We start from the raw sequence: 18,238 nt of genomic DNA on the forward strand, positions 1-18,238 counted from the left end.
TTTTATGAAGTTGATGATTTTTAAATGTAAATGTTTCATAAAAACAACGAGAAAGAGTAATCAGAGATTTACACACCCTCGACACAACTTGTTTGTGTGCACGTGGTGTATTTTTGTGGTGTGATATGTTTTGTGGTGTGGTATGTTTTGTGGTGTGGTGTGTTTTGTGCGTTTCTTTTTTGTTTTTGTTTGGATAAACTGTCGAGGCTCGTCTGAGAGCTAACACACAGAACACACAACAAGGAGCAGGCAACAACAGGGGAAGGGGAGGGAAGGAAAAAACAGTGTGGAACAGACATGAGGATATCTGTGGAAGGGAGAGCGATGGGGTGGGGAACACAGGGTAAACAAGATGGACACTCGAGGGACTTTCAGGAAGAAAAGCAGTGAATTTGAAAGAGGTGGGTTTGGGGTGGATTAGTGGGGGTAGAAAAGATCGTGGTTTTGGATAGGGAAAGACAAGAGATGGATGAACAGCTGTTCAAGAGATGGTGGTGAACAAAAGATGTGGGGGGAAGAGTGGGATGGAAGAGAGTGTGGGAGTTTGTTCCAAAGTTGGGGAAAAAAGGAGAATGAAAGGGCGAAGGTGAGCAGTGATTCTTGATTTTGGTAGTTTTACCAGAAGGGGGTTGCTGGCAGACCTGAAGTGCCCTGCATAAATATGGTGGAGACATATCTCACACAGAGCGGGGGGGGGGGGGGGCGAGGCCAGAGAGGAGATGGTAGAAGACAGACAGACCACCGACCTGCCTGCGGTGAGAGAGTGAGAGACCCAAAGACTAAGCCACATTACGGGAGACACCAATGATCCTCAATGCTTCGGTTACAACAACGTGAAGCCAAGAAAGGTGAGAGGTGGGAGCACCAATCCAGAGAGGAGAGCAGTACTCCATCAGGCTGTGGATGAAAACTTTGTATGTGGTTAGGAGTTCAGGTGTGCCAAGGAAGGACTTTGCACAATAGAACATGCCCAGTCGGCAACTGGCATTCCCAGGAAAGATCATGACACATCGTGAGACCCAGAATCTTGAAATAAAGGACTTCTTCAAGAGGATTATTGAAAAAATAGAATGTGTGGGGTGGGGGTCCAGATGGTCCTTTCAGAGGCAAAGTGAGAGTATAAAATTTGTCAGGATTGAAAGGCATGTTCCACATGTTGGACCAGATTGTTGTTTTATAAAGATCTGCAGAGAGTAAAGAGGTTGCTGCTTGCTAATTTGAGGGATAACAGATGGTATGGCAAAGGGTGGAGTCATCAGCAAAGAGATGAAGAGGATTTTCCAGAGAGTCGGAGAGATCATTGATGAAAACCAGAAAAAGAACAGAACCCAGCACACCACCTTGAAGAACTCCAGCCTGGACAGGAAGAGGGGATGAGAGAACTCCATTAAGGGCCACACGTTGGTTACGACAGGAAAAGAAGTCTACGAGCCGTGAGTGGAGATGGCCTTGGATACCATAGAAATGGCCTTCTGGACCAGTTGCAGAATCTGAGTCGAGGTTTGACAGCAAGCTCTCCACCTTGTCATGAGAAAAGTACACAGAGTCCAGGCACAGCTGGCTTTGACTGGGTAAGGTGGGTACAGAAAGTGATGGGTTTCGGACACAAGATTTTGAAGCAAACATGGAGTTTAGGCATTCAGCCTTTTCACATGGTGGAGCCATTTGAGGTAAGGGAGGGGATGCCACTGGATCCCTCCAAGATTTGGAGGAGGGAGACAGGTTTGAGAGTTCAGACTTGAGACTTGAAAGATGTTGTTTTCTGGCTCTCCTGAGGGTATACACACACTTGTTCAGGGCTTTGTGGAAGGAACGTAGACTGCCTTCAGTTGGATTTGCCTTCCATGAGGCAAAGTCAAGTTGTTTCAGGACAATTGCCTCACCACAAGCTTCAGTGTACCATGGGAGGGAGGATGGGTAGGACAACTGAAGACAAGATGGGATAAATCTGTGCACAGAAGAGAGCAAGTTTCTTTGAAATAATTCCCAGGACGAGTTGATGTCGGAGGAAGTAGAGATGGGAGACCACTCTAGAAGTTTAATGGCTTCTTGAAGACCCTGCCAGTCAGCCTGAGTGAAATGTCAGAATTGATGGCAATGAGGTGGTTTTCTAATAACAGCCACAGAGATGTCTACTTTGACAAGCACATGGTAAGATGAACCGATTGGAGCGGAGAAAGAACAGCAGACATTTTCAGGGAAATTTGTCAAAATCAGATCCAGAAGAGATGGAGTACCATTGGTCAAGATCCAGCTCGGGAAGTTGAGCGATTGTGGTGGTCTCAATGAGTCACAGAAGTCTTTTGCTGAAGTGCCATGGCATGTGAGAGGTACCCACACCCAGCCAACTGGCATGATGGCAATTGACGTCACTACATATGAGGAAGAAAGCAAGATGAGGGATGAGAGGGTAGAAGTTGGTCCATGTTTTTGTTGAGTAAGGTGTAAATGGAGTCATCACTTTTTTGTGGACGATACCACACACATATAAACATGAGATGGGATTGGAGGGAAGCCGTAGCCAGAGGTATTCTTGTGGGTGTGGGGGAGAGAGGGCAGTGCATGTTGAGTGAGGAATAGTCTTTGATGAAGAGAGAAACTCTGCCGCCAGGATTAGGCTCAGGTTTGTCATACTGGAGGAGGGAGTAACCAGGAGAGACACGAGGGAGTCAGAGATGTCTTGAAGGAGTAAGATTTCTGATAAGCAGATTATGTCTGCTTTGTCAGTGTCAACCTGTATGGAAGGATCTGCCAGGTTTGAGCAAAGTCCCCATATATTTTCGGTCCACACTGTTAAGGAAGAGGAGTGATGTGATGGTTGTGATGCATCGATACGAATGAATTGTGAAAATTGTGATGGTTGTTAAGGACGCTTTGGTTCCCTAGCAACAACTGAAAAACCTTCAAAATCGGTACCGTTCACGCGAAATCAATTCCGAAAGCCATTATCCCACGTAGGGTTATGAAATTTGGCACGAATGATCTACAGGTGATGCTCTATCAAATATATTCCGGTTTTTGTGATATATGGAATACTTTACCCGCAGCGCCCCCTACAATTCGGGCATGCACGAAAATTGACGAAAATTGAAGGTCCCCTAGCGACCAGGTGATTGCATCGATACAAATGAAACTTTGCAGGTTCATGGTACTCAATGAGTACTACAACTTTGCATCAGGACATATTGACCGATTTCGCTTTAGTCAGGGGTCAAAGGTCAATTGTGCAAAAATCGATAATATGCGAGAGCTGGAGGTGCCTTCGCGCCAAATGCTACTCCTCCTAGGGTTATGGTCGGATGGTCATGAAAATTCACACTAATCGTCTGAAATACATCGTGCACAAAAGATAGAGCTTGATTTTCTATTTAGATCTTTGTTCACCCACAGCACCCCCTCGAACTTCGGGGATTTCCGATTTCAAACCGCATTTTCTGTACTTTTCATTCAAATGGATACCGAGTTGTTATCAGTAGATGGAACTGGATGAGATTTGATATGCATAATCTTAAGGTGATTCCCTATCCGCTATATGACATCCATTTTGCTCTATATCTTATAGTTTCCGTGCTCGGCGACCCATCGCCGCCTACCGGCTTGTTTTGTGTATTTGTGATTTACTAACTTGTGTTTTGAATATTTTTCAGATCTCTTCTTTTTGAGAACATCACCAGATCTCGTGATGTTTTGTGAGAGATCAGAAACCACAAACAGAATGTGATGGAGATGTTCAAGCTGATTCGGGATGTTCAAGCTGATTCGAGATGTTCTCGTGATCCTCTTGCTCAATTTATTTTTCACCTCCACAGGTGAGTCCTGAAGTTGTTGAATCATCATGAATGTTAATTTAATTATCCTCTTCACCCAGGATGGTGGAAAGGTTTGATTTGATCCCAATGATCCTTTTTCTTTCCAAGTCAAAAATTTTAACTTTAGGGATCATGAATGATAAACCCAAGAGGTGAGATATTGGTTTGGATGCATCAATAGGGTCATGAGGGTATAACTTCGAGGGAATATAAAGGTTTACGAGACAATAAGGAATGTTCTTAACCTAACCGGCCCATCGGATGTGCGTTGGTGCAAGGAATTCCACAATTTGTTTTCTTCTTCTTATTATTCTTCTTCTTATTATTATTTTTAAAGAGAACCTTTTGTGATTACGTTTCCTCTTCAAAACCGTTATTCTCGGTTCCCTGATGAAAAAACAAAACATTTTTACTCCAATAATGGAGAACTTACCTGACTCAGTGGTGTAATGGTTAGATCGCCCACTCCGAGTCCGGGAGTTCAGTGGATCGAACCCCAACCGAGTCAAACCAAAGATTTATAATGGCACGTGATGCTTCCTCACTTGATGTTCAGCATTTAGAGGATAGATCACAGATAAATTCTGTGAGTTGTCATCCAATGAGGGGAATTTCTCCCTGAAGGTTCCCCACTGACTGCAGAAAGGAAATCACCGCCATTAGATGACTCCACCGGCACTCAGTGTGTTCAGGGCAGTTCATTCCCTCACGGTCAATGGTCAATGGTCGTGTTTGTCCGAAGTCAAGTCATGTGTTGTCTGCCATTTCTGTCTGCATGAGAGTACATGATTGGTGTGTAACAGCTCTTCCATGGGCCTTAGGATTTTTAGAAAAAATATTCTTTTCAAACTTTATTCTTAGTGTTGTGTAATGTTTTGTAAATTACGACATTATTACGTCGGTAGTTGAAGTACTTTGATTCAGATATAATGTATCGTGATGTGTCTTGTTAAATCTTGTTCAAATTTAAGTTTACTGTTCACCTTTACAAACCTGATTTGATGAGAAAATATCTTCTCTCCATCATCATTATCATGTTTATTTCCAGTAAGATGTGAAGTTTCCTTGGAAAGTGAAGGAAGAGTTTGATTGTGGAACAAACCGCAGATACACTCTTCCTATGAAATGTTCATGAATGTAGATTTTTTTATGTTGAAGGTTACAGTCACGGACTGAATAGTCCTCATCGAGGCCAAGCCTAAAATAAAAGAACTGCATGAATAGAACGGAAAGAAAAGAGAGAATAAAGTGAGGAGGGAAAATGAGTGAGTAAGAGAAATGTATGATGAAAAGTAAATGTCTGTTTGCAAGAAAGAGAGATTAAGGCAAGCCCGGTAACTATAGTTTGAGTGAGACAGAAAGTAAGACCAGCAATGCTGACACGGAGAGTATAAGATGGTTTCAGGCACCACTTTAACGCTCCCAAATCAGAACGGTCGTACCACCCTGGGCGGTTGCTGTCTACAACCTACTACCTTAAAATTGTAGGATTGTTGCAGCTCATCCTTATCAGGTGAACAATTAAGCCTGGTGTTGGCTTTGTGGTTAGAGTGGTTGGCTTGGGATCCCGGGGTCCTGAGTTCAAGCCCTGTTGTCTGCTGAATCGACACCAGGTGCGTTTGACTGAGCCTGTCATCCTTCTGAGGTTCGTGAAAGGAGTACCATTGTACTGGTGGAGGGGCACAGCTTCAGTGGCACTCCAAGAAATGATAAATGATCATTTTCCCACTGGAAAGCTCCAGATGGATTTCTTCACCCAAGGTAGTTCCGTTTCATCTGTCGGGGTCTTGGGTCTATCGCAACATTTTATTGAAATGAAGAAAACAATATTTATCCCACATCCCCTCGATCTTTGTCACAACTCGTGTGCAGCGTGTTGCTGCTGGTTTGCATGACTGCTCAAGATTGCTGTTGTGTAGCTGATGCAGTGCCCCCTGTAAGTTCGGGCAGGAATTTCTGATAAATCCTGAGAAGGTTAGCACCAACTTATCCATCTTTGCCAAATATACCAAGGGATGTTCGATGTCCACCAGCTACTTCTAGCAAATGGGATAACCAGCGGAACGTCCATCTCAGTGACGTCACTTTGTTATTTAACACCACGCCTGTGAAATACAAATCGTGCAGTTTATAGTTGGGTCAGGAATTTTTCCTTTATATTGTCACAGTTTTGGATAACTTACCCCGGGGGAGAGCATACATGAACACGTAGGTGACCTGAGGATCAGTTTTTACAGCGTGGTGACATCGCGCTGTTATATAATTGGCTATTCTGTCCTGTGTCTTCTGTCACACTTATTGTTGGGTGTGATGTGGGCGGAGATTGCCGGGTGGATTGTGGGCGGAGATTGCGGGTGGATTGTGGGAGGAGATTGCCGCATGGATTGTGGGCGGAGATTGCCGGGTGGATTGTGGGCGGAGATTGCCGGGTGGATTGTGGGCGGAGATTGCCGGGTGGATTGTGGGCGGAGATTGCTGGGTGGATTGTGGGCGGAGATTGCCGGGTGGATTGTGGGTGGAGATTGCCGGGTGGATTGTGGGAGGAGATTGCTGGGTGGATTGTGGGCGGAGATTGCCGGGTGGATTGTGGGCGGAGATTGCCGGGTGGATTGTGGGCGGAGATTGCCGGGTGGATTGTGGGCGGAGATTGCCTGGTGGATTGTGGGCGGAGATTGCCAGGTGGATTGTGGGCGGAGATTGCCGGGTGGATTGTGGGCGGAGATTGCCGGGTGGATTGTGGGCGGAGATTGCCCGGTGGATTATGGGTGGAGATTGCCGGGTGGATTGTGGGAGGAGATTGCCGGGTGGATTGTGGGCGGAGATTGCCGGGTGGATTGTGGGCGGAGATTTCCGGGTGGATTGTGGGCGGAGATTGCCGGGTGGATTGTGGGCGGAGATTGCCGGGTGGATTGTGGGCGGAGATTGCCGGGTGAATTGTGGGCGGAGATTGCCGGGTGGATTGTGGGCGGAGATTGCCGGGTGGATTGTGGGCGGAGATTGCCGGGTGGATTGTGGGCGGAGATTGCCGGGTGGATTGTGGGCGGAGAGTGCCGGGTGGATTGTGGGCGGAGATTGCCGGGTGGATTGTGGGCGGAGATTGCCGGGTGGATTGTGGGCGGAGATTGCCGGGTGGATTGTGGGCGGAGAGTGCCGGGTGGATTGTGGGCGGAGATTGCCCGGTGTATTGTGAGCGGGGTTAATGCGGAAGAGGGACGATTTTTGTGCTGAATCGTTTTCTGTGTGACGCCGGAAGTTGATTTTCTGAGCAGGAAGTGATCATCTTCCTGTTCCGTTAGTTGTTGACGCGCAGCATTGTAACTCTCGTTCTTCATTGTTTTTTGGGGGTTTTTTTTTTTGCACGTACGTTTTTTTTATCGCGCGGCGACATCGCACTGTTATATAATTACAGCGTGGCGACATCGCACTGTTATATAATTATAGCGCGGTGACATCGCACTGTGATATAATTCGCTATTCTGTCCTGTGTCTTCTATCACATCTTCTGTCACACTTATGGCCGCGTACGTCCCTTTGATCTGAGGGCTAGAAATAGAAATTTGTCCAACGTCACAACTCTTCCCATCATGCATACTAATTCACCGTGTCTACATTTAAATTTTATAACTGCAAAATTGTTTCATCATTCTTAACCTTTTATTGCCCCCAGCCACGTGATATTGAAATGTTCGCTTCTTATTTCATAAGTCTTTGTGTAGATAGTCCTTGGTCCCTTGTCAAAGGTTGTTCGGGTGGACATGCATTGGCTCGGCTGTATTTTTCCAGTGTAATGTCTCTCCCCTCCAACTCTGGTACTTTCCATCCTTCCTCCTTCACACCATCGGACCATTTCCCTACTATGCCTTTCTCAATTCGCACATTACCTCCCCTTCATCAAACATGGTCCCCATGGGTCAGGAACTATGAACCAGAATAGCACTAAGTTCCTTGACTTTGCAAGAAGTCATGGACTTAGGGTGGCTGGTTCATGGTTTCAGCGCCCACAAGCTCATCGCTGGACTTGGTATTCCAACGCTGGCAGTGTGGCAAAGGAGATTGACCATGTCCTCAATGACGGTCGTTGGAGGATGATCCAGAACTGCAGGGTCTACCGGAGTGCTCAGTTCCTCAATACAGACCACAGGCTTGTTGTAGCAACTCTAAAGCTGCACCTTAAATCCTGGATAATGGTACCATCCCAGCCGAGGCTGGATGTTGCCAAGCTCAGGGATGAGAGAGTAGCTGACGAGTTTGCGAACAGGCTGAGTGGACACTTGGGGGTCTGGGTGCTTTGGGGGGTCCTGAAGAGTTGTGGAGTGCCTTCAAGACCACCGTCCTTGATGTTGCCGGTGGATGTCTTGGAACTCACCGCAGGGTAAAGAAGAATTTTGTCTCTCAAGGGACACTGGATACCATTGACCAGAGTCGCAGGGCCAGGCTGAATGGCAGAGCTGAGCTGTTCAGAGAGCTGAGGCGTAAAACTGTACGTGCACTGAGGGTGGACAAGGAGGCCTATGTGCGAGGAATCTGTGAGGGGGTAGAGCATCACCTGTGGACAGGTGATTCTCGTCCCGCTTACAGGGGAATTCGCGCATTACGTTCATCCATGCCCATCCCTCCGAGCACTGCAGTTCGAGCAGAGAGTGGTAGGCTGTTGACAGAGGTGTCTGAAGTGAAGGCCCGCTGGGCCGGTTACTTTGAGCGGTTGTACCAGGCTGATCCCCCAGCTGTCGAGTTGGACGTCAAGGGTGTTACAATCCCTGTTGCTGACCCACACATCAACTGTGGTCCACCTTCGGTTGTGGAAACACGGGCTGCGGTGAACCAGTTGAAACGGGGCAAAGCTCCAGGGATTTGTGGCATCCATGCCGAACTTCTCAAGGCTGGTGGAAATGCTGCACTCGTGTCGTTGCATGCAGTTTTGTGCTCTGCCTGGAACACAGGCATCATCCCAACTGACTGGAAGAGGGGCCTTGTTGTCCCTCTCTGGAAAGGGAAGGGTGATCGCCAAGACTGCAACAACTACCGAGGGGTGACGCTGCTCTCAGTGCCGGGCAAGGTCTTTGCTCGGATAATTCTTGATAGGGTTCGCCACCATCTGCTTGAGCACCAGCGTCCAGAGCAGTCAGGCTTTACACCAAAGAGATCAACGATTCACCGTATCCTTGCCCTTCGTGTCCTCACCGAACGCAGACGAGAGTTTCGGCAGGGGCTGCTTGCAGCCTATGTTGATCTCTGTAAAGCGTTCGATTCAGTGAATCGGGATGTCCTCTGGAGGATTCTTGGTCTTCGTGGGGTGCCACCAAAACTGATCGATCTGATGTCTGAACTCTACTCTGGTTCTGAGAGTGCTGTGAAGTGTGGTGGTACCACCTCTGACTTATTTCCAGTTGTTACTGGAGTTCGTCAGGGATGTGTACTTGCCCCCACACTTTTCAGCACTTGTATGGACTGGATTTTAGGGAGGATGTCGGAGAGATCAAGTTGCGGTGCATCGTTTGGGAATGTCAAGATCTCGGACCTTGATTTTGCAGATGATGCAGTCATCTTTGCGGAGACTTTAGACATCCTTTTGGGGGCCCTCGAGGTGCTGAATGAGGAGTCGGAGCCGCTGGGATTACTGGTTTCTTAGGTCAAAACTAAGATCCAGGCTTTCGGTGACATCTTGGATGCTGCTGTCCTGTCTGTGTCTGTTTGTGGTGAGGATGTTGAGGTCGTGGAGAGATTCACTTACCTTGGCAGTGATATTCATGTCTCTGCTGGCTGCGAGTCAGAGGTCAATAGACGTCTGGGTCGGGCCTGGGGAGTCATGGATTCACTGGATCATGGGGTGTGGCGCTGCCGGTACCTGTGCGGGAGGACGAAAGTCCGAGTCTTCAGGTCCTTGGTACTTCCAGTCTTGCTCTATGGGTGCGAGACTTGGACTCTGACCAAGGATCTGAGACGGAGACTTAATTCCTTTGGTACCAGGTGTCTTCGGAGAATCCTTGGCTATCGCTGGTCGGATTTTGTGTCCAACGAGCGATTGCTGAGAGAGACTCGGATGAGATTTGTTACCTGCATAGTCCGTGAGCGTCAGTTGCGGCTGTATGGGCATGTGGCTCGTTTTCCTGATGCTGATCCTGCTCACCAGATTCTCTCAGCGAGGGAGTCTCATGAGTGGAGGAGGCCAGTGGGCTGACCACGTGCCTCATGGTTGCAGCAGGTTGACCATCATCTCAAGGAGATGGGGATGGGCCTGGCATCTGCCTGGGGGATGGCCAGACGGAGGCCCCTGAAGTACCGGCGGAAAGTGGACGCAGCGACGCGCTGTTCTGGCACATGCTCCCATACCTGACCTGATCAAACATCCTTTCAACAATTCTTCCTTCACCCCATCGGTCTTACCTTCAACCCACGGCCGTTCAGTCATCCCTCAGTCCAGTGGAGTCTCCCTCCGTTTTTTACTCCATTCTTATATGCATGTGCAGGGCATGGCGTGTGAAGGTGCGGCGCTTTTCGCAGGTGTGGTACAGTGCTAAACTGTACGAGTGAATGCTTGTGTGTGAGGGAGGGTCGGGGGCTCTGGTCATGGCCTTGGGCACATAAAGGAAGGGGCGGGGCTGTGTTGAAAGTTCCTCCATACATGAAAACTCATGGAAGGGTGATCAACACAGGGGTGAAAGGTCGACACATCAACAATGGAACACAGGGGATCTGGCGAACGAGGGATGGAGAATTGTGTAAGGAATGAAAAAGAAGAAAAATATTGTTATTGTTTTGGAAATGTACCCCAGGGGAGAGCATTCGTGGACACATAGGAATTCCCCGGAATGAGTTATTTCATTAGTTTATGTGGTAGGTAGGCCTTTGCCTTTTATCCAGGGGAATGAGGGGGGAAATGTATTGTGAGGATTACCTGTGTATTCCCGATGTGATGTCTTCCCATTTGCCGCTTTTAATCTCCTCTCCCCGACAATAATCTGCTTCACCAAACCTCAATTCAATAACCCCTCCTTCATCTCATTGGTCTTTTCTTCAACCCCGCAGTTGGTGGTTCGTCCTTTGGTCTGTCTGTGTCACTCTCCCTTACCACTCGATCCACCCACTCACTCGGTTATTCCTACATAATCAACCATCTGTTCATCCGTCAGTCCATTCCGTACTCCTCAGTCTTCAAGTCACCACCAACCTCCGTCAAAACCAACACGGGCGAACGTGTGTCTCCGTTAAACAATTAATCCTCTGGATCGGTCAAATCACCTTCCCACATTCTTCCTTCCCTGCACTCCTACATTTGTAAAACAGGAGAACTCTTCTCCAACACATGCACAGTACAAAGGAACATTTGCACACAAGGGAGGGAGCTGGGGAGCTCTCTCGCTGCACCCGCACCATGAGGAGAGGGGCATTGGTGCCCATGGCTGTCAGACGGTACGACATGGGGATTTTTCTACAGCCCATTACTGCACTCGCCCCATCGGACACCCACCAGTGGGAAAAATACTGGTGAATGCTGAGACCATGGACTCCAGCTCAGAAAATTTTACGAACAAGTCGGTAATGCGACTATGGACTTAAGGACCCTGCTTGGTGTAACTACTTTTCCTGGAATTGGTTGACAACCTTCTGGGCCGTGGAGTTATCTGTGGTCCGGGGGCCTCAGGGTCCGTCGTGGCGACATTTCTCAGTACGCACCTCATGAGCTCGATGCGTGTGCTGAACCCATGACAATATTTAACGACAAAGAGATAATTAGGGAGAAGAGGAAATGAGTAAACAACTGTCATCGAGTGAGGAGATACTCAAGTGATTAATGGTAAAAATGGAAAAGTAATTTTTGTTTTTCACAAACTGAACAAGAGTTTGTTTATAATCTTGGGATAAAAATTATGTTGAACAAACATTTCGACCAGTCACCCTTCATCAGTGTAAGAGAGGATGTGGGTGGATGGAGAATGATTCTCTATGTAAATGTGTATGGTGTATCACCACCTCCAGGTGGGGGAGGGTATTACAAGTCTCCATCTTAGTGCAGGATTCCTGTTCCCACGTTTTCCAGTGCACGGAGGTGTTTTGAATTATGTGCCGACAGGTATTTGTAGAGGTGTTTGAATTATGTGCCGACAGGTATTTGAAAAGGTGTTTTGAATTATGTGCCGACAGGTATTTGTAGAGGTGTTTTGAATTATGTGCCGACAGGTATTTGTAGAGGTGTTTTGAATTATGTGCCGACAGGTATTTGTAGAGGTGTTTTGAATTATGTGCCGACAGGTATTTCTAGAGGTATTTTGAACGACACATTTGAATAAGGATAATAACATAAATCCCCCCTGATGGTTCCCATACGGTTGCTCGTATTTATAATATAATTACAATATTTTATATGAAGATTGTGAGATTTGTTTGAAAGTGAAATTTTCGGGCGATTGAAAGGTCGTAAAAATAAATTTTAATTTATTAATGTTTAATACAAGATTAATGTTCAATAATTTAAATAATCAAACTCATTCTCCCTCCAACCTCTCTGTTACTGTCTCTGTCTATGTCTGTCTCTGTCACTGTCACTGTCACTGTCTCTGTCTCTGTCTCTGTCACTGTCACTGTCACTGTCACTGTCACTGTCTCTGTCTCTGTCACTGTCACTGTCTCTGTCACTGTCACTGTCACTGTATCTGTCTCTGTCACTGTCTCTGTCTCTGTCTCTGTCACTGTCACTGTCACTGTCACTGTCTCTGTCTCTGTCTCTGTCACTGTCACTGTCACTGTCTCTGTCACTGTCACTGTCACTGTCACTGTCACTGTCACTGTCACTGTCACTGTCACTGTCTCTGTCTCTGTCACTGTCTCTGTCTCTGTCGCTGTCTCTGTCGCTGTCTCTGTCTCTGTCTGTCTCTGTAACTGTCTGTCTATGTCTGTCTCTGTTACTGTCACTGTCACTGTCACTGTCTCTGTCTCTGTCTCTGTCTGTCTCTGTTACTGTCTCTGTCTATGTCTGTCTCTGTCACTGTCTCTGTCTCTGTCTCTGTCTCTGTCACTGTCACTGTCTCTGTCTCTGTCTCTGTCTGTCTCTGTTACTGTCTCTGCCTATGTCTGTCTCTGTCACTGTCTCTGTCTCTGTCTCTGTCTGTCTCTGTTACTGTCTCTGCCTATGTCTGTCTCTGTCTCTGTCTCTGTCTGTCTCTGTTACTGTCTCTGCCTATGTCTGTCTCTGTCACTGTCTCTGTCGCTGTCTCTGTCGCTGTCTCTGTCTCTGTCTCTGTCTCTGTCGCTGTCACTCTCACTCTCTCCCTCCCTCTCTCTTCCTGTTCCAGGTGGGTTGAAGGTTGTGGTTCCATGGGAAGTGGGATTTGTGGATGGTGAGGATGTATCTCTTCCCTGCACCTTCACCTTGGATGATAATTCAGAACCAATTGATCTGAGCAAGCTGGAGGTGGAATGGATAAATGGTCCCACAATCCTCACCTATAGAAATGGGAAGATTGAACCAAGTTCTTGGTACAAGGATCGAGTGATGATGAATGAACAAAACCTGAGAAATGGAGACGCGACGTTGATTCTCCACAAAGTGACTGAAGTGACCATGTTAACATGTATTGTTACATACAATGGAGAAACTCGGAGGGATACCGTTACTTTGCATTGTGAGTTTCAGTTCTCCCTTTTCTCACATTCTGGATTTTTTTATCTTCCCCCATTTATTGCAACATTTTGAGGATTTTTGTAAAAATATAAAAGTTTATTTGTTTGGACTATGAGCTTCTTCTTCTTCTTCTTCTTCTTCTTCTTCTTCTTCTTCTTCTTCTTCTTCTTCTTCTTCTTCTTCTTCTTCTTCTTCTTCTTCTTCTTCTTCTTCTTCTTCTTCTTCTTCTTCTTCTTCTTCTTCTTCTTCTCCTTCTTCTTCTTCTTCTGCTTCTTCTCCTTCTTCTCCTTCTTCTCCTTCTTCTCCTTTTTTTTTATTTTTTTCTTTTTTTTCTTCTTCTTCCCGTTCGGGGTCGCCACAGCGGATCATCCGTCTCCATTTCGCTCTGGCCTCACCACATCCATAAACCTACTCTTTGACCTTCCTCTTCTCCTCCTACCTGGCGGCTCCATCCTCAGCATCCTTCTCCCGATATACCCCGCATTCCTCCTGTGCACATGTCCAAACCATCTCAATCTCGCCTCTCTCACTTTATCTCCAAACCATCCTACCTGCGCTGTCCCTCTAAAGTACTAATTTCTCATGCTGTCCATCCTCGTCACTCCCAACGAGAATCACAGCATCTTTAACTCTGCCACCTCCAGCTCTGCGTCCTGTCTTTTTGTCAGCGCCACCGCCTCCAAACCATACAACATAGCTGGTCTCACTACCATCTTGTATACTTTTCCTTTCACTCTTGCAGATACCCTTCAATCACAAATCACTCCTGAAAGTCTTCTCCACCCACTCCATCCTGCCTGCACTCTCTTCTTCACTTCTCCACCACACTCTCCGTTACTTTATGCCAGGTGTTAGCTTAATGGTTAGGGTGGTGGGCTTTGGCTCCTTGGGTCCTGAGTTCAAATCCCGCTCAGCTGTTGAAGTAATACCAGGTGGAGTTAACTCGGCCTGTCACCCTTCTGAGGTCGGCAAAATGAGTGCTAGCATGCTGGTATACTGTGTCGGAGTGGCGACCCATCCAGGATTGTACTCAATAGCCAAGGAGACTGCTGAAGCAGCAGCAACGCTCTACACAGAGTATGGTCCCAATCTCCTCCTCCTCTCCGTTACTTTGGACAGTTGATCCCAAGTGTTTTAACCCATCCACCTTCAGCACCTCAACTCCTTCCAACCGCACCATTTCACCACCCTCCCTCTCATTTACGCACTTGTACTCCATCGTACTCCAACTGACTTTCATTCCCCTTCTCTCCAGTGCATACCTTCACCTCTCTTGGCTCACCTCAGCCTGCTCCCTACTCACTGCAGATCAAGATGTCATCCACGAACATCACAGTCCATGGAGACTCCTGTCTGATCTTGTCCGTCAACCTGTCCATCACCATTGCAAACTGGAAAGGGCTCAGAGCTGATCCTTGATGCAATCCTACCTCTACCTTAAACCGGTCCATCATTCCTACCGCACACCTCACCGCTGTCACACTGTCCTCATACATATCCTGCACCACCCTTACATACTTCTCCACCACTCCCGAATTCCTCATACAATACCACAACTCCTCTCTTGGCACCCTGTGCTAAGCTTTCTTTAAATCCACAAACACACAATGCAACTCCTTCTGACCTTCCATATACTTCTCCATCAACACTCTCAAAACAAACATTACATCTGTAGTGCTCTTTCCTTACATAAAACCATATTGCTGCTCACAAATCATCACCTCTCCAATCGACCGAACTTCCACTACTCTTTCCCACAACTTCACGGTGTGGCTTATCAACTTTATACCTCTGTAGTTACCACAGCTCTGCACATCACAGTTATTCTTAAAAATCGGAACCAGTACACTTGATCTCCACTATTCAGGTATCCTCTCACTTTCCAAGATTTTGTTAAACAATCTGGTTAAAAACTCGACTGCCATCTCTCCTAAACATTTCCATGCCTCCACTGGTATATCATCTGGGACAACCGCCTTTCCACTTTTCATCTTCTTCATCGCTGTCCTCACTTCATCCTTACTAATCCACCGCACTTCCTGATTCACGATCTCCACCTCTTCCAACCTTCTCTCTCTCTCTCATTTTGTTCATTCATCAGCTCCTCAAACTACTCAATCCACCTTCTCAACACACTCTCCTTACTTGTCAGCACATTTCCATCTGCATTCTTTATCACCCTAACCTGCAGCACATCCTTCCCAGCTTGGTCCATCTGTCTGGCCAATCGGTACAAATCCTTTTCCGCTTCCATTGTATCCAACTTCTCATACAGCTCGCCATATGCCTTTTCCTTAGTCTTCGCCACCTCTCTCTTCGCCTTGCGCCTCAACTCCTTGTACACCTGTCTACTTTCTTCATCTTTGGCAGTGGCGGATCTAGAGGGGGGGGTTGGGGGGTTGCAACCCCCCCTTCAGCTGCTGAGTGCCCCTCACTCAACCCCTCCCTCCATGAACCATCCCTCCCTCCCTTAACCCGCCCTCCCTCAACCCCCCCACCTTCCTTCCTCCTTCAACCCCCTCCCACCTTGCCTCAGAGCCAAAAATGTAACACCCCCCCCTTGCCTGAGACCGAGATCCGCCCTTGTCTGGCTATCCCAATTAATTTTCACCAACCTCTTCTTCCTTATACTTTCCTGTACTTCCTCTTTCCACCACAAAGTCTCCTTCTCTTCCTTCCTCTGTCCAGATGTCACACCAAGTACCTTCCTAGCTGTCTCCCTCACCACCTCTGCAGTAGTTGCCCAGTCGTCCCACACCTCTTTTCCACCATCCACCACCTGTCTCACCTCCTCACTGAATTTCACGCAACAGTCTTCCTCCTTCAGCTTCCACCATCTGGTCCTTGGTTCTGCCCTCACTCTCTTCCTCAACCTCACCACCAAAATCATCCTTCAAACCACAATCCGATGCTGTCTGGCTGCACTCTCCCCTGCCACCATCTTACAGTCTCCTGCTTCAGACGTAGTCCACCTGTGTGCCTCTTCCCCCACTCTTGTACGTCACCCTGTGCTCCTCCTTCTTCTTAAAATACGTATTTTCCACCGCCATTTCCATTCTAATTGCAAAATCCACCACCATCTGCCCTTCCACATTCCTCTCATTGACACCGTACCTACCCATCACCTCCTCATCATCTTTATTCCCTTCCCAAACATGCCCATTGAAATCCGCTCCAATCACCACTCTTTCTTCCTTGGATACACTCTCCACCACTTCATCTAACTCACTCCAGAAATTTTCTTTCTCCTCCATCTCACACCCCACTTGCGGGGCATATGCACTGATGACATTCATCATCACCCCTTCTATTTCCAACTTCACACTCATCACTCGGTCCGACACTCTCCTCACCTCCAATACACACTCAACATAATCCTCCTTCAGGATTACCCCCACACCATTTCTCCTCCCATCCCCACCATGGTAGAACAGTTTGAACCAACCTCCAATGCTCCTCGCCTTACTCCCCATCCACTTGGTCTCTTGTACACACAGTATGTCCACCTTTCTCCTTTCCATCATATCAGCCAACTCTCGCCCTTTGCCAGTCATAGTAACAACATTCAAAGTTCCAACTCTCACCTCACCACTTCAACCCTTCCCTCCTCTCCCACTGCCTCTGGACATGCCAACCCCCTCTCCTTCTCCTCCTTCGCCTTGCAGTAACAGTTTCCACTGGTACCCTGCTGGCCAACAGGACCGGTGGCGGTCGTTGGTAACCCGGATCTCGACCGATCCGGTATGGAAATCCGGTTTATGATCCGCATATTGAATTGGCACAGGCTTTATGCTGGATGCCCTTCCTGACGCAACCCTCCCCATTTATCTGGGCTTGGGACCAGCGCTGAGAGTGCACTAACTTGTGCAACCACAGTGGCTGGGGCTTGGAGTACGATCCCATTTGTTATTTTTCATTGAAATTTGTCCTGAATAAGGCTGAGAGCCACTAAATGTGAAGGGCTGAAAAGAAAAATAAGAAGAGGAAAACTGGCAAAACCTTCATCTCTTGCTGAAATAAGGAAACCTTGTCACAAGACCACTGTGCAGGAGCGGCTAACCAGGCCAGGCAGCCTAAATAACGTGGACATCCCTAAAAGCCTTCCCTCTCTCCTTACTCTTTGCTTACTTAGATTCATTGTGATGACTCCAATTCAGTATTTGGTGTTTCATTCAATTATGTTTCATTACGGTGAAGATATTTTCTTTAGAAATGAAAAACAATAAAGTAGTAAAAAGTTAAAATAATTATTTTTGTGAACCCAGACTGTTCACATTTAGTGAGTGCTCCATGATGTACAAATGAAATTTTATGGGTTGCATTGTGTGATTATGAACCTTCTCTTCTCCACTTATTACAGTGAGACACTCAAACCTCTTCAGTTCCACAATTTGCTCAAGGGTTCAAATTGACAGTACACCACCATTACAAATCATCCTCCATCACGACTCCTGGACATTTTAAAATCATCCACCATCCATACTCCTGGTCCTTTACAAATCATCCTCCATCACGACTCCTGGTCCTTTACAAATCATCCTCCATCACGACTCCTGGTCCTTTACAAATCATCCTCCATCACGACCCATGGTCCTTTACAAATCATCCTCCATCCCTCCATTCCCTTTACAAATCATCGTTAGATGTTTATCAAAGTGCATTATTTGTCTTCTCACTTGTGGAGATTGTGGATTGCAATATGTTGGTAAAACTTCTGATTGTTTACATCAGCGTTTGAATGTACATCGGTCTGTTGTATTGTCTGGTATTAAGACATATTTATATAATCATTTCAATGAAGTTGGCCATG

General features: G+C 47.0%; 1 protein-coding gene across 4 annotated transcripts in view; it reads left to right on the forward strand.

Moving 5' to 3' along the window:
- The window catches only part of LOC147010455 (uncharacterized), a 133,688-nt gene that overhangs the window by 93,605 nt on the left and 21,845 nt on the right, over nt 1–18,238 (forward strand). For 3 of the 4 annotated variants that reach the window (XM_085858779.1, XM_085858777.1, XM_085858778.1), the window contains 2 exons: nt 3,648–3,809; nt 13,100–13,429. The exons of the other annotated variant lie outside the window; for it this stretch is intronic. In XM_085858779.1, coding sequence (XP_085714905.1) covers nt 3,746–3,809; nt 13,100–13,429 — 394 coding nt within the window. In that variant the 5' untranslated portion in view covers nt 3,648–3,745. The remainder of the gene's footprint in view (nt 1–3,647; nt 3,810–13,099; nt 13,430–18,238) is intronic. 4 annotated transcript variants of the gene reach the window in all.

The sequence above is a fragment of the Eptatretus burgeri genome, chromosome 16, assembly GCF_056783735.1.
Source record: "Eptatretus burgeri isolate ZD-2024b chromosome 16, Ebu_testis_v1, whole genome shotgun sequence".
Taxonomy (NCBI): Eukaryota; Metazoa; Chordata; class Myxini; order Myxiniformes; family Myxinidae; genus Eptatretus; species Eptatretus burgeri.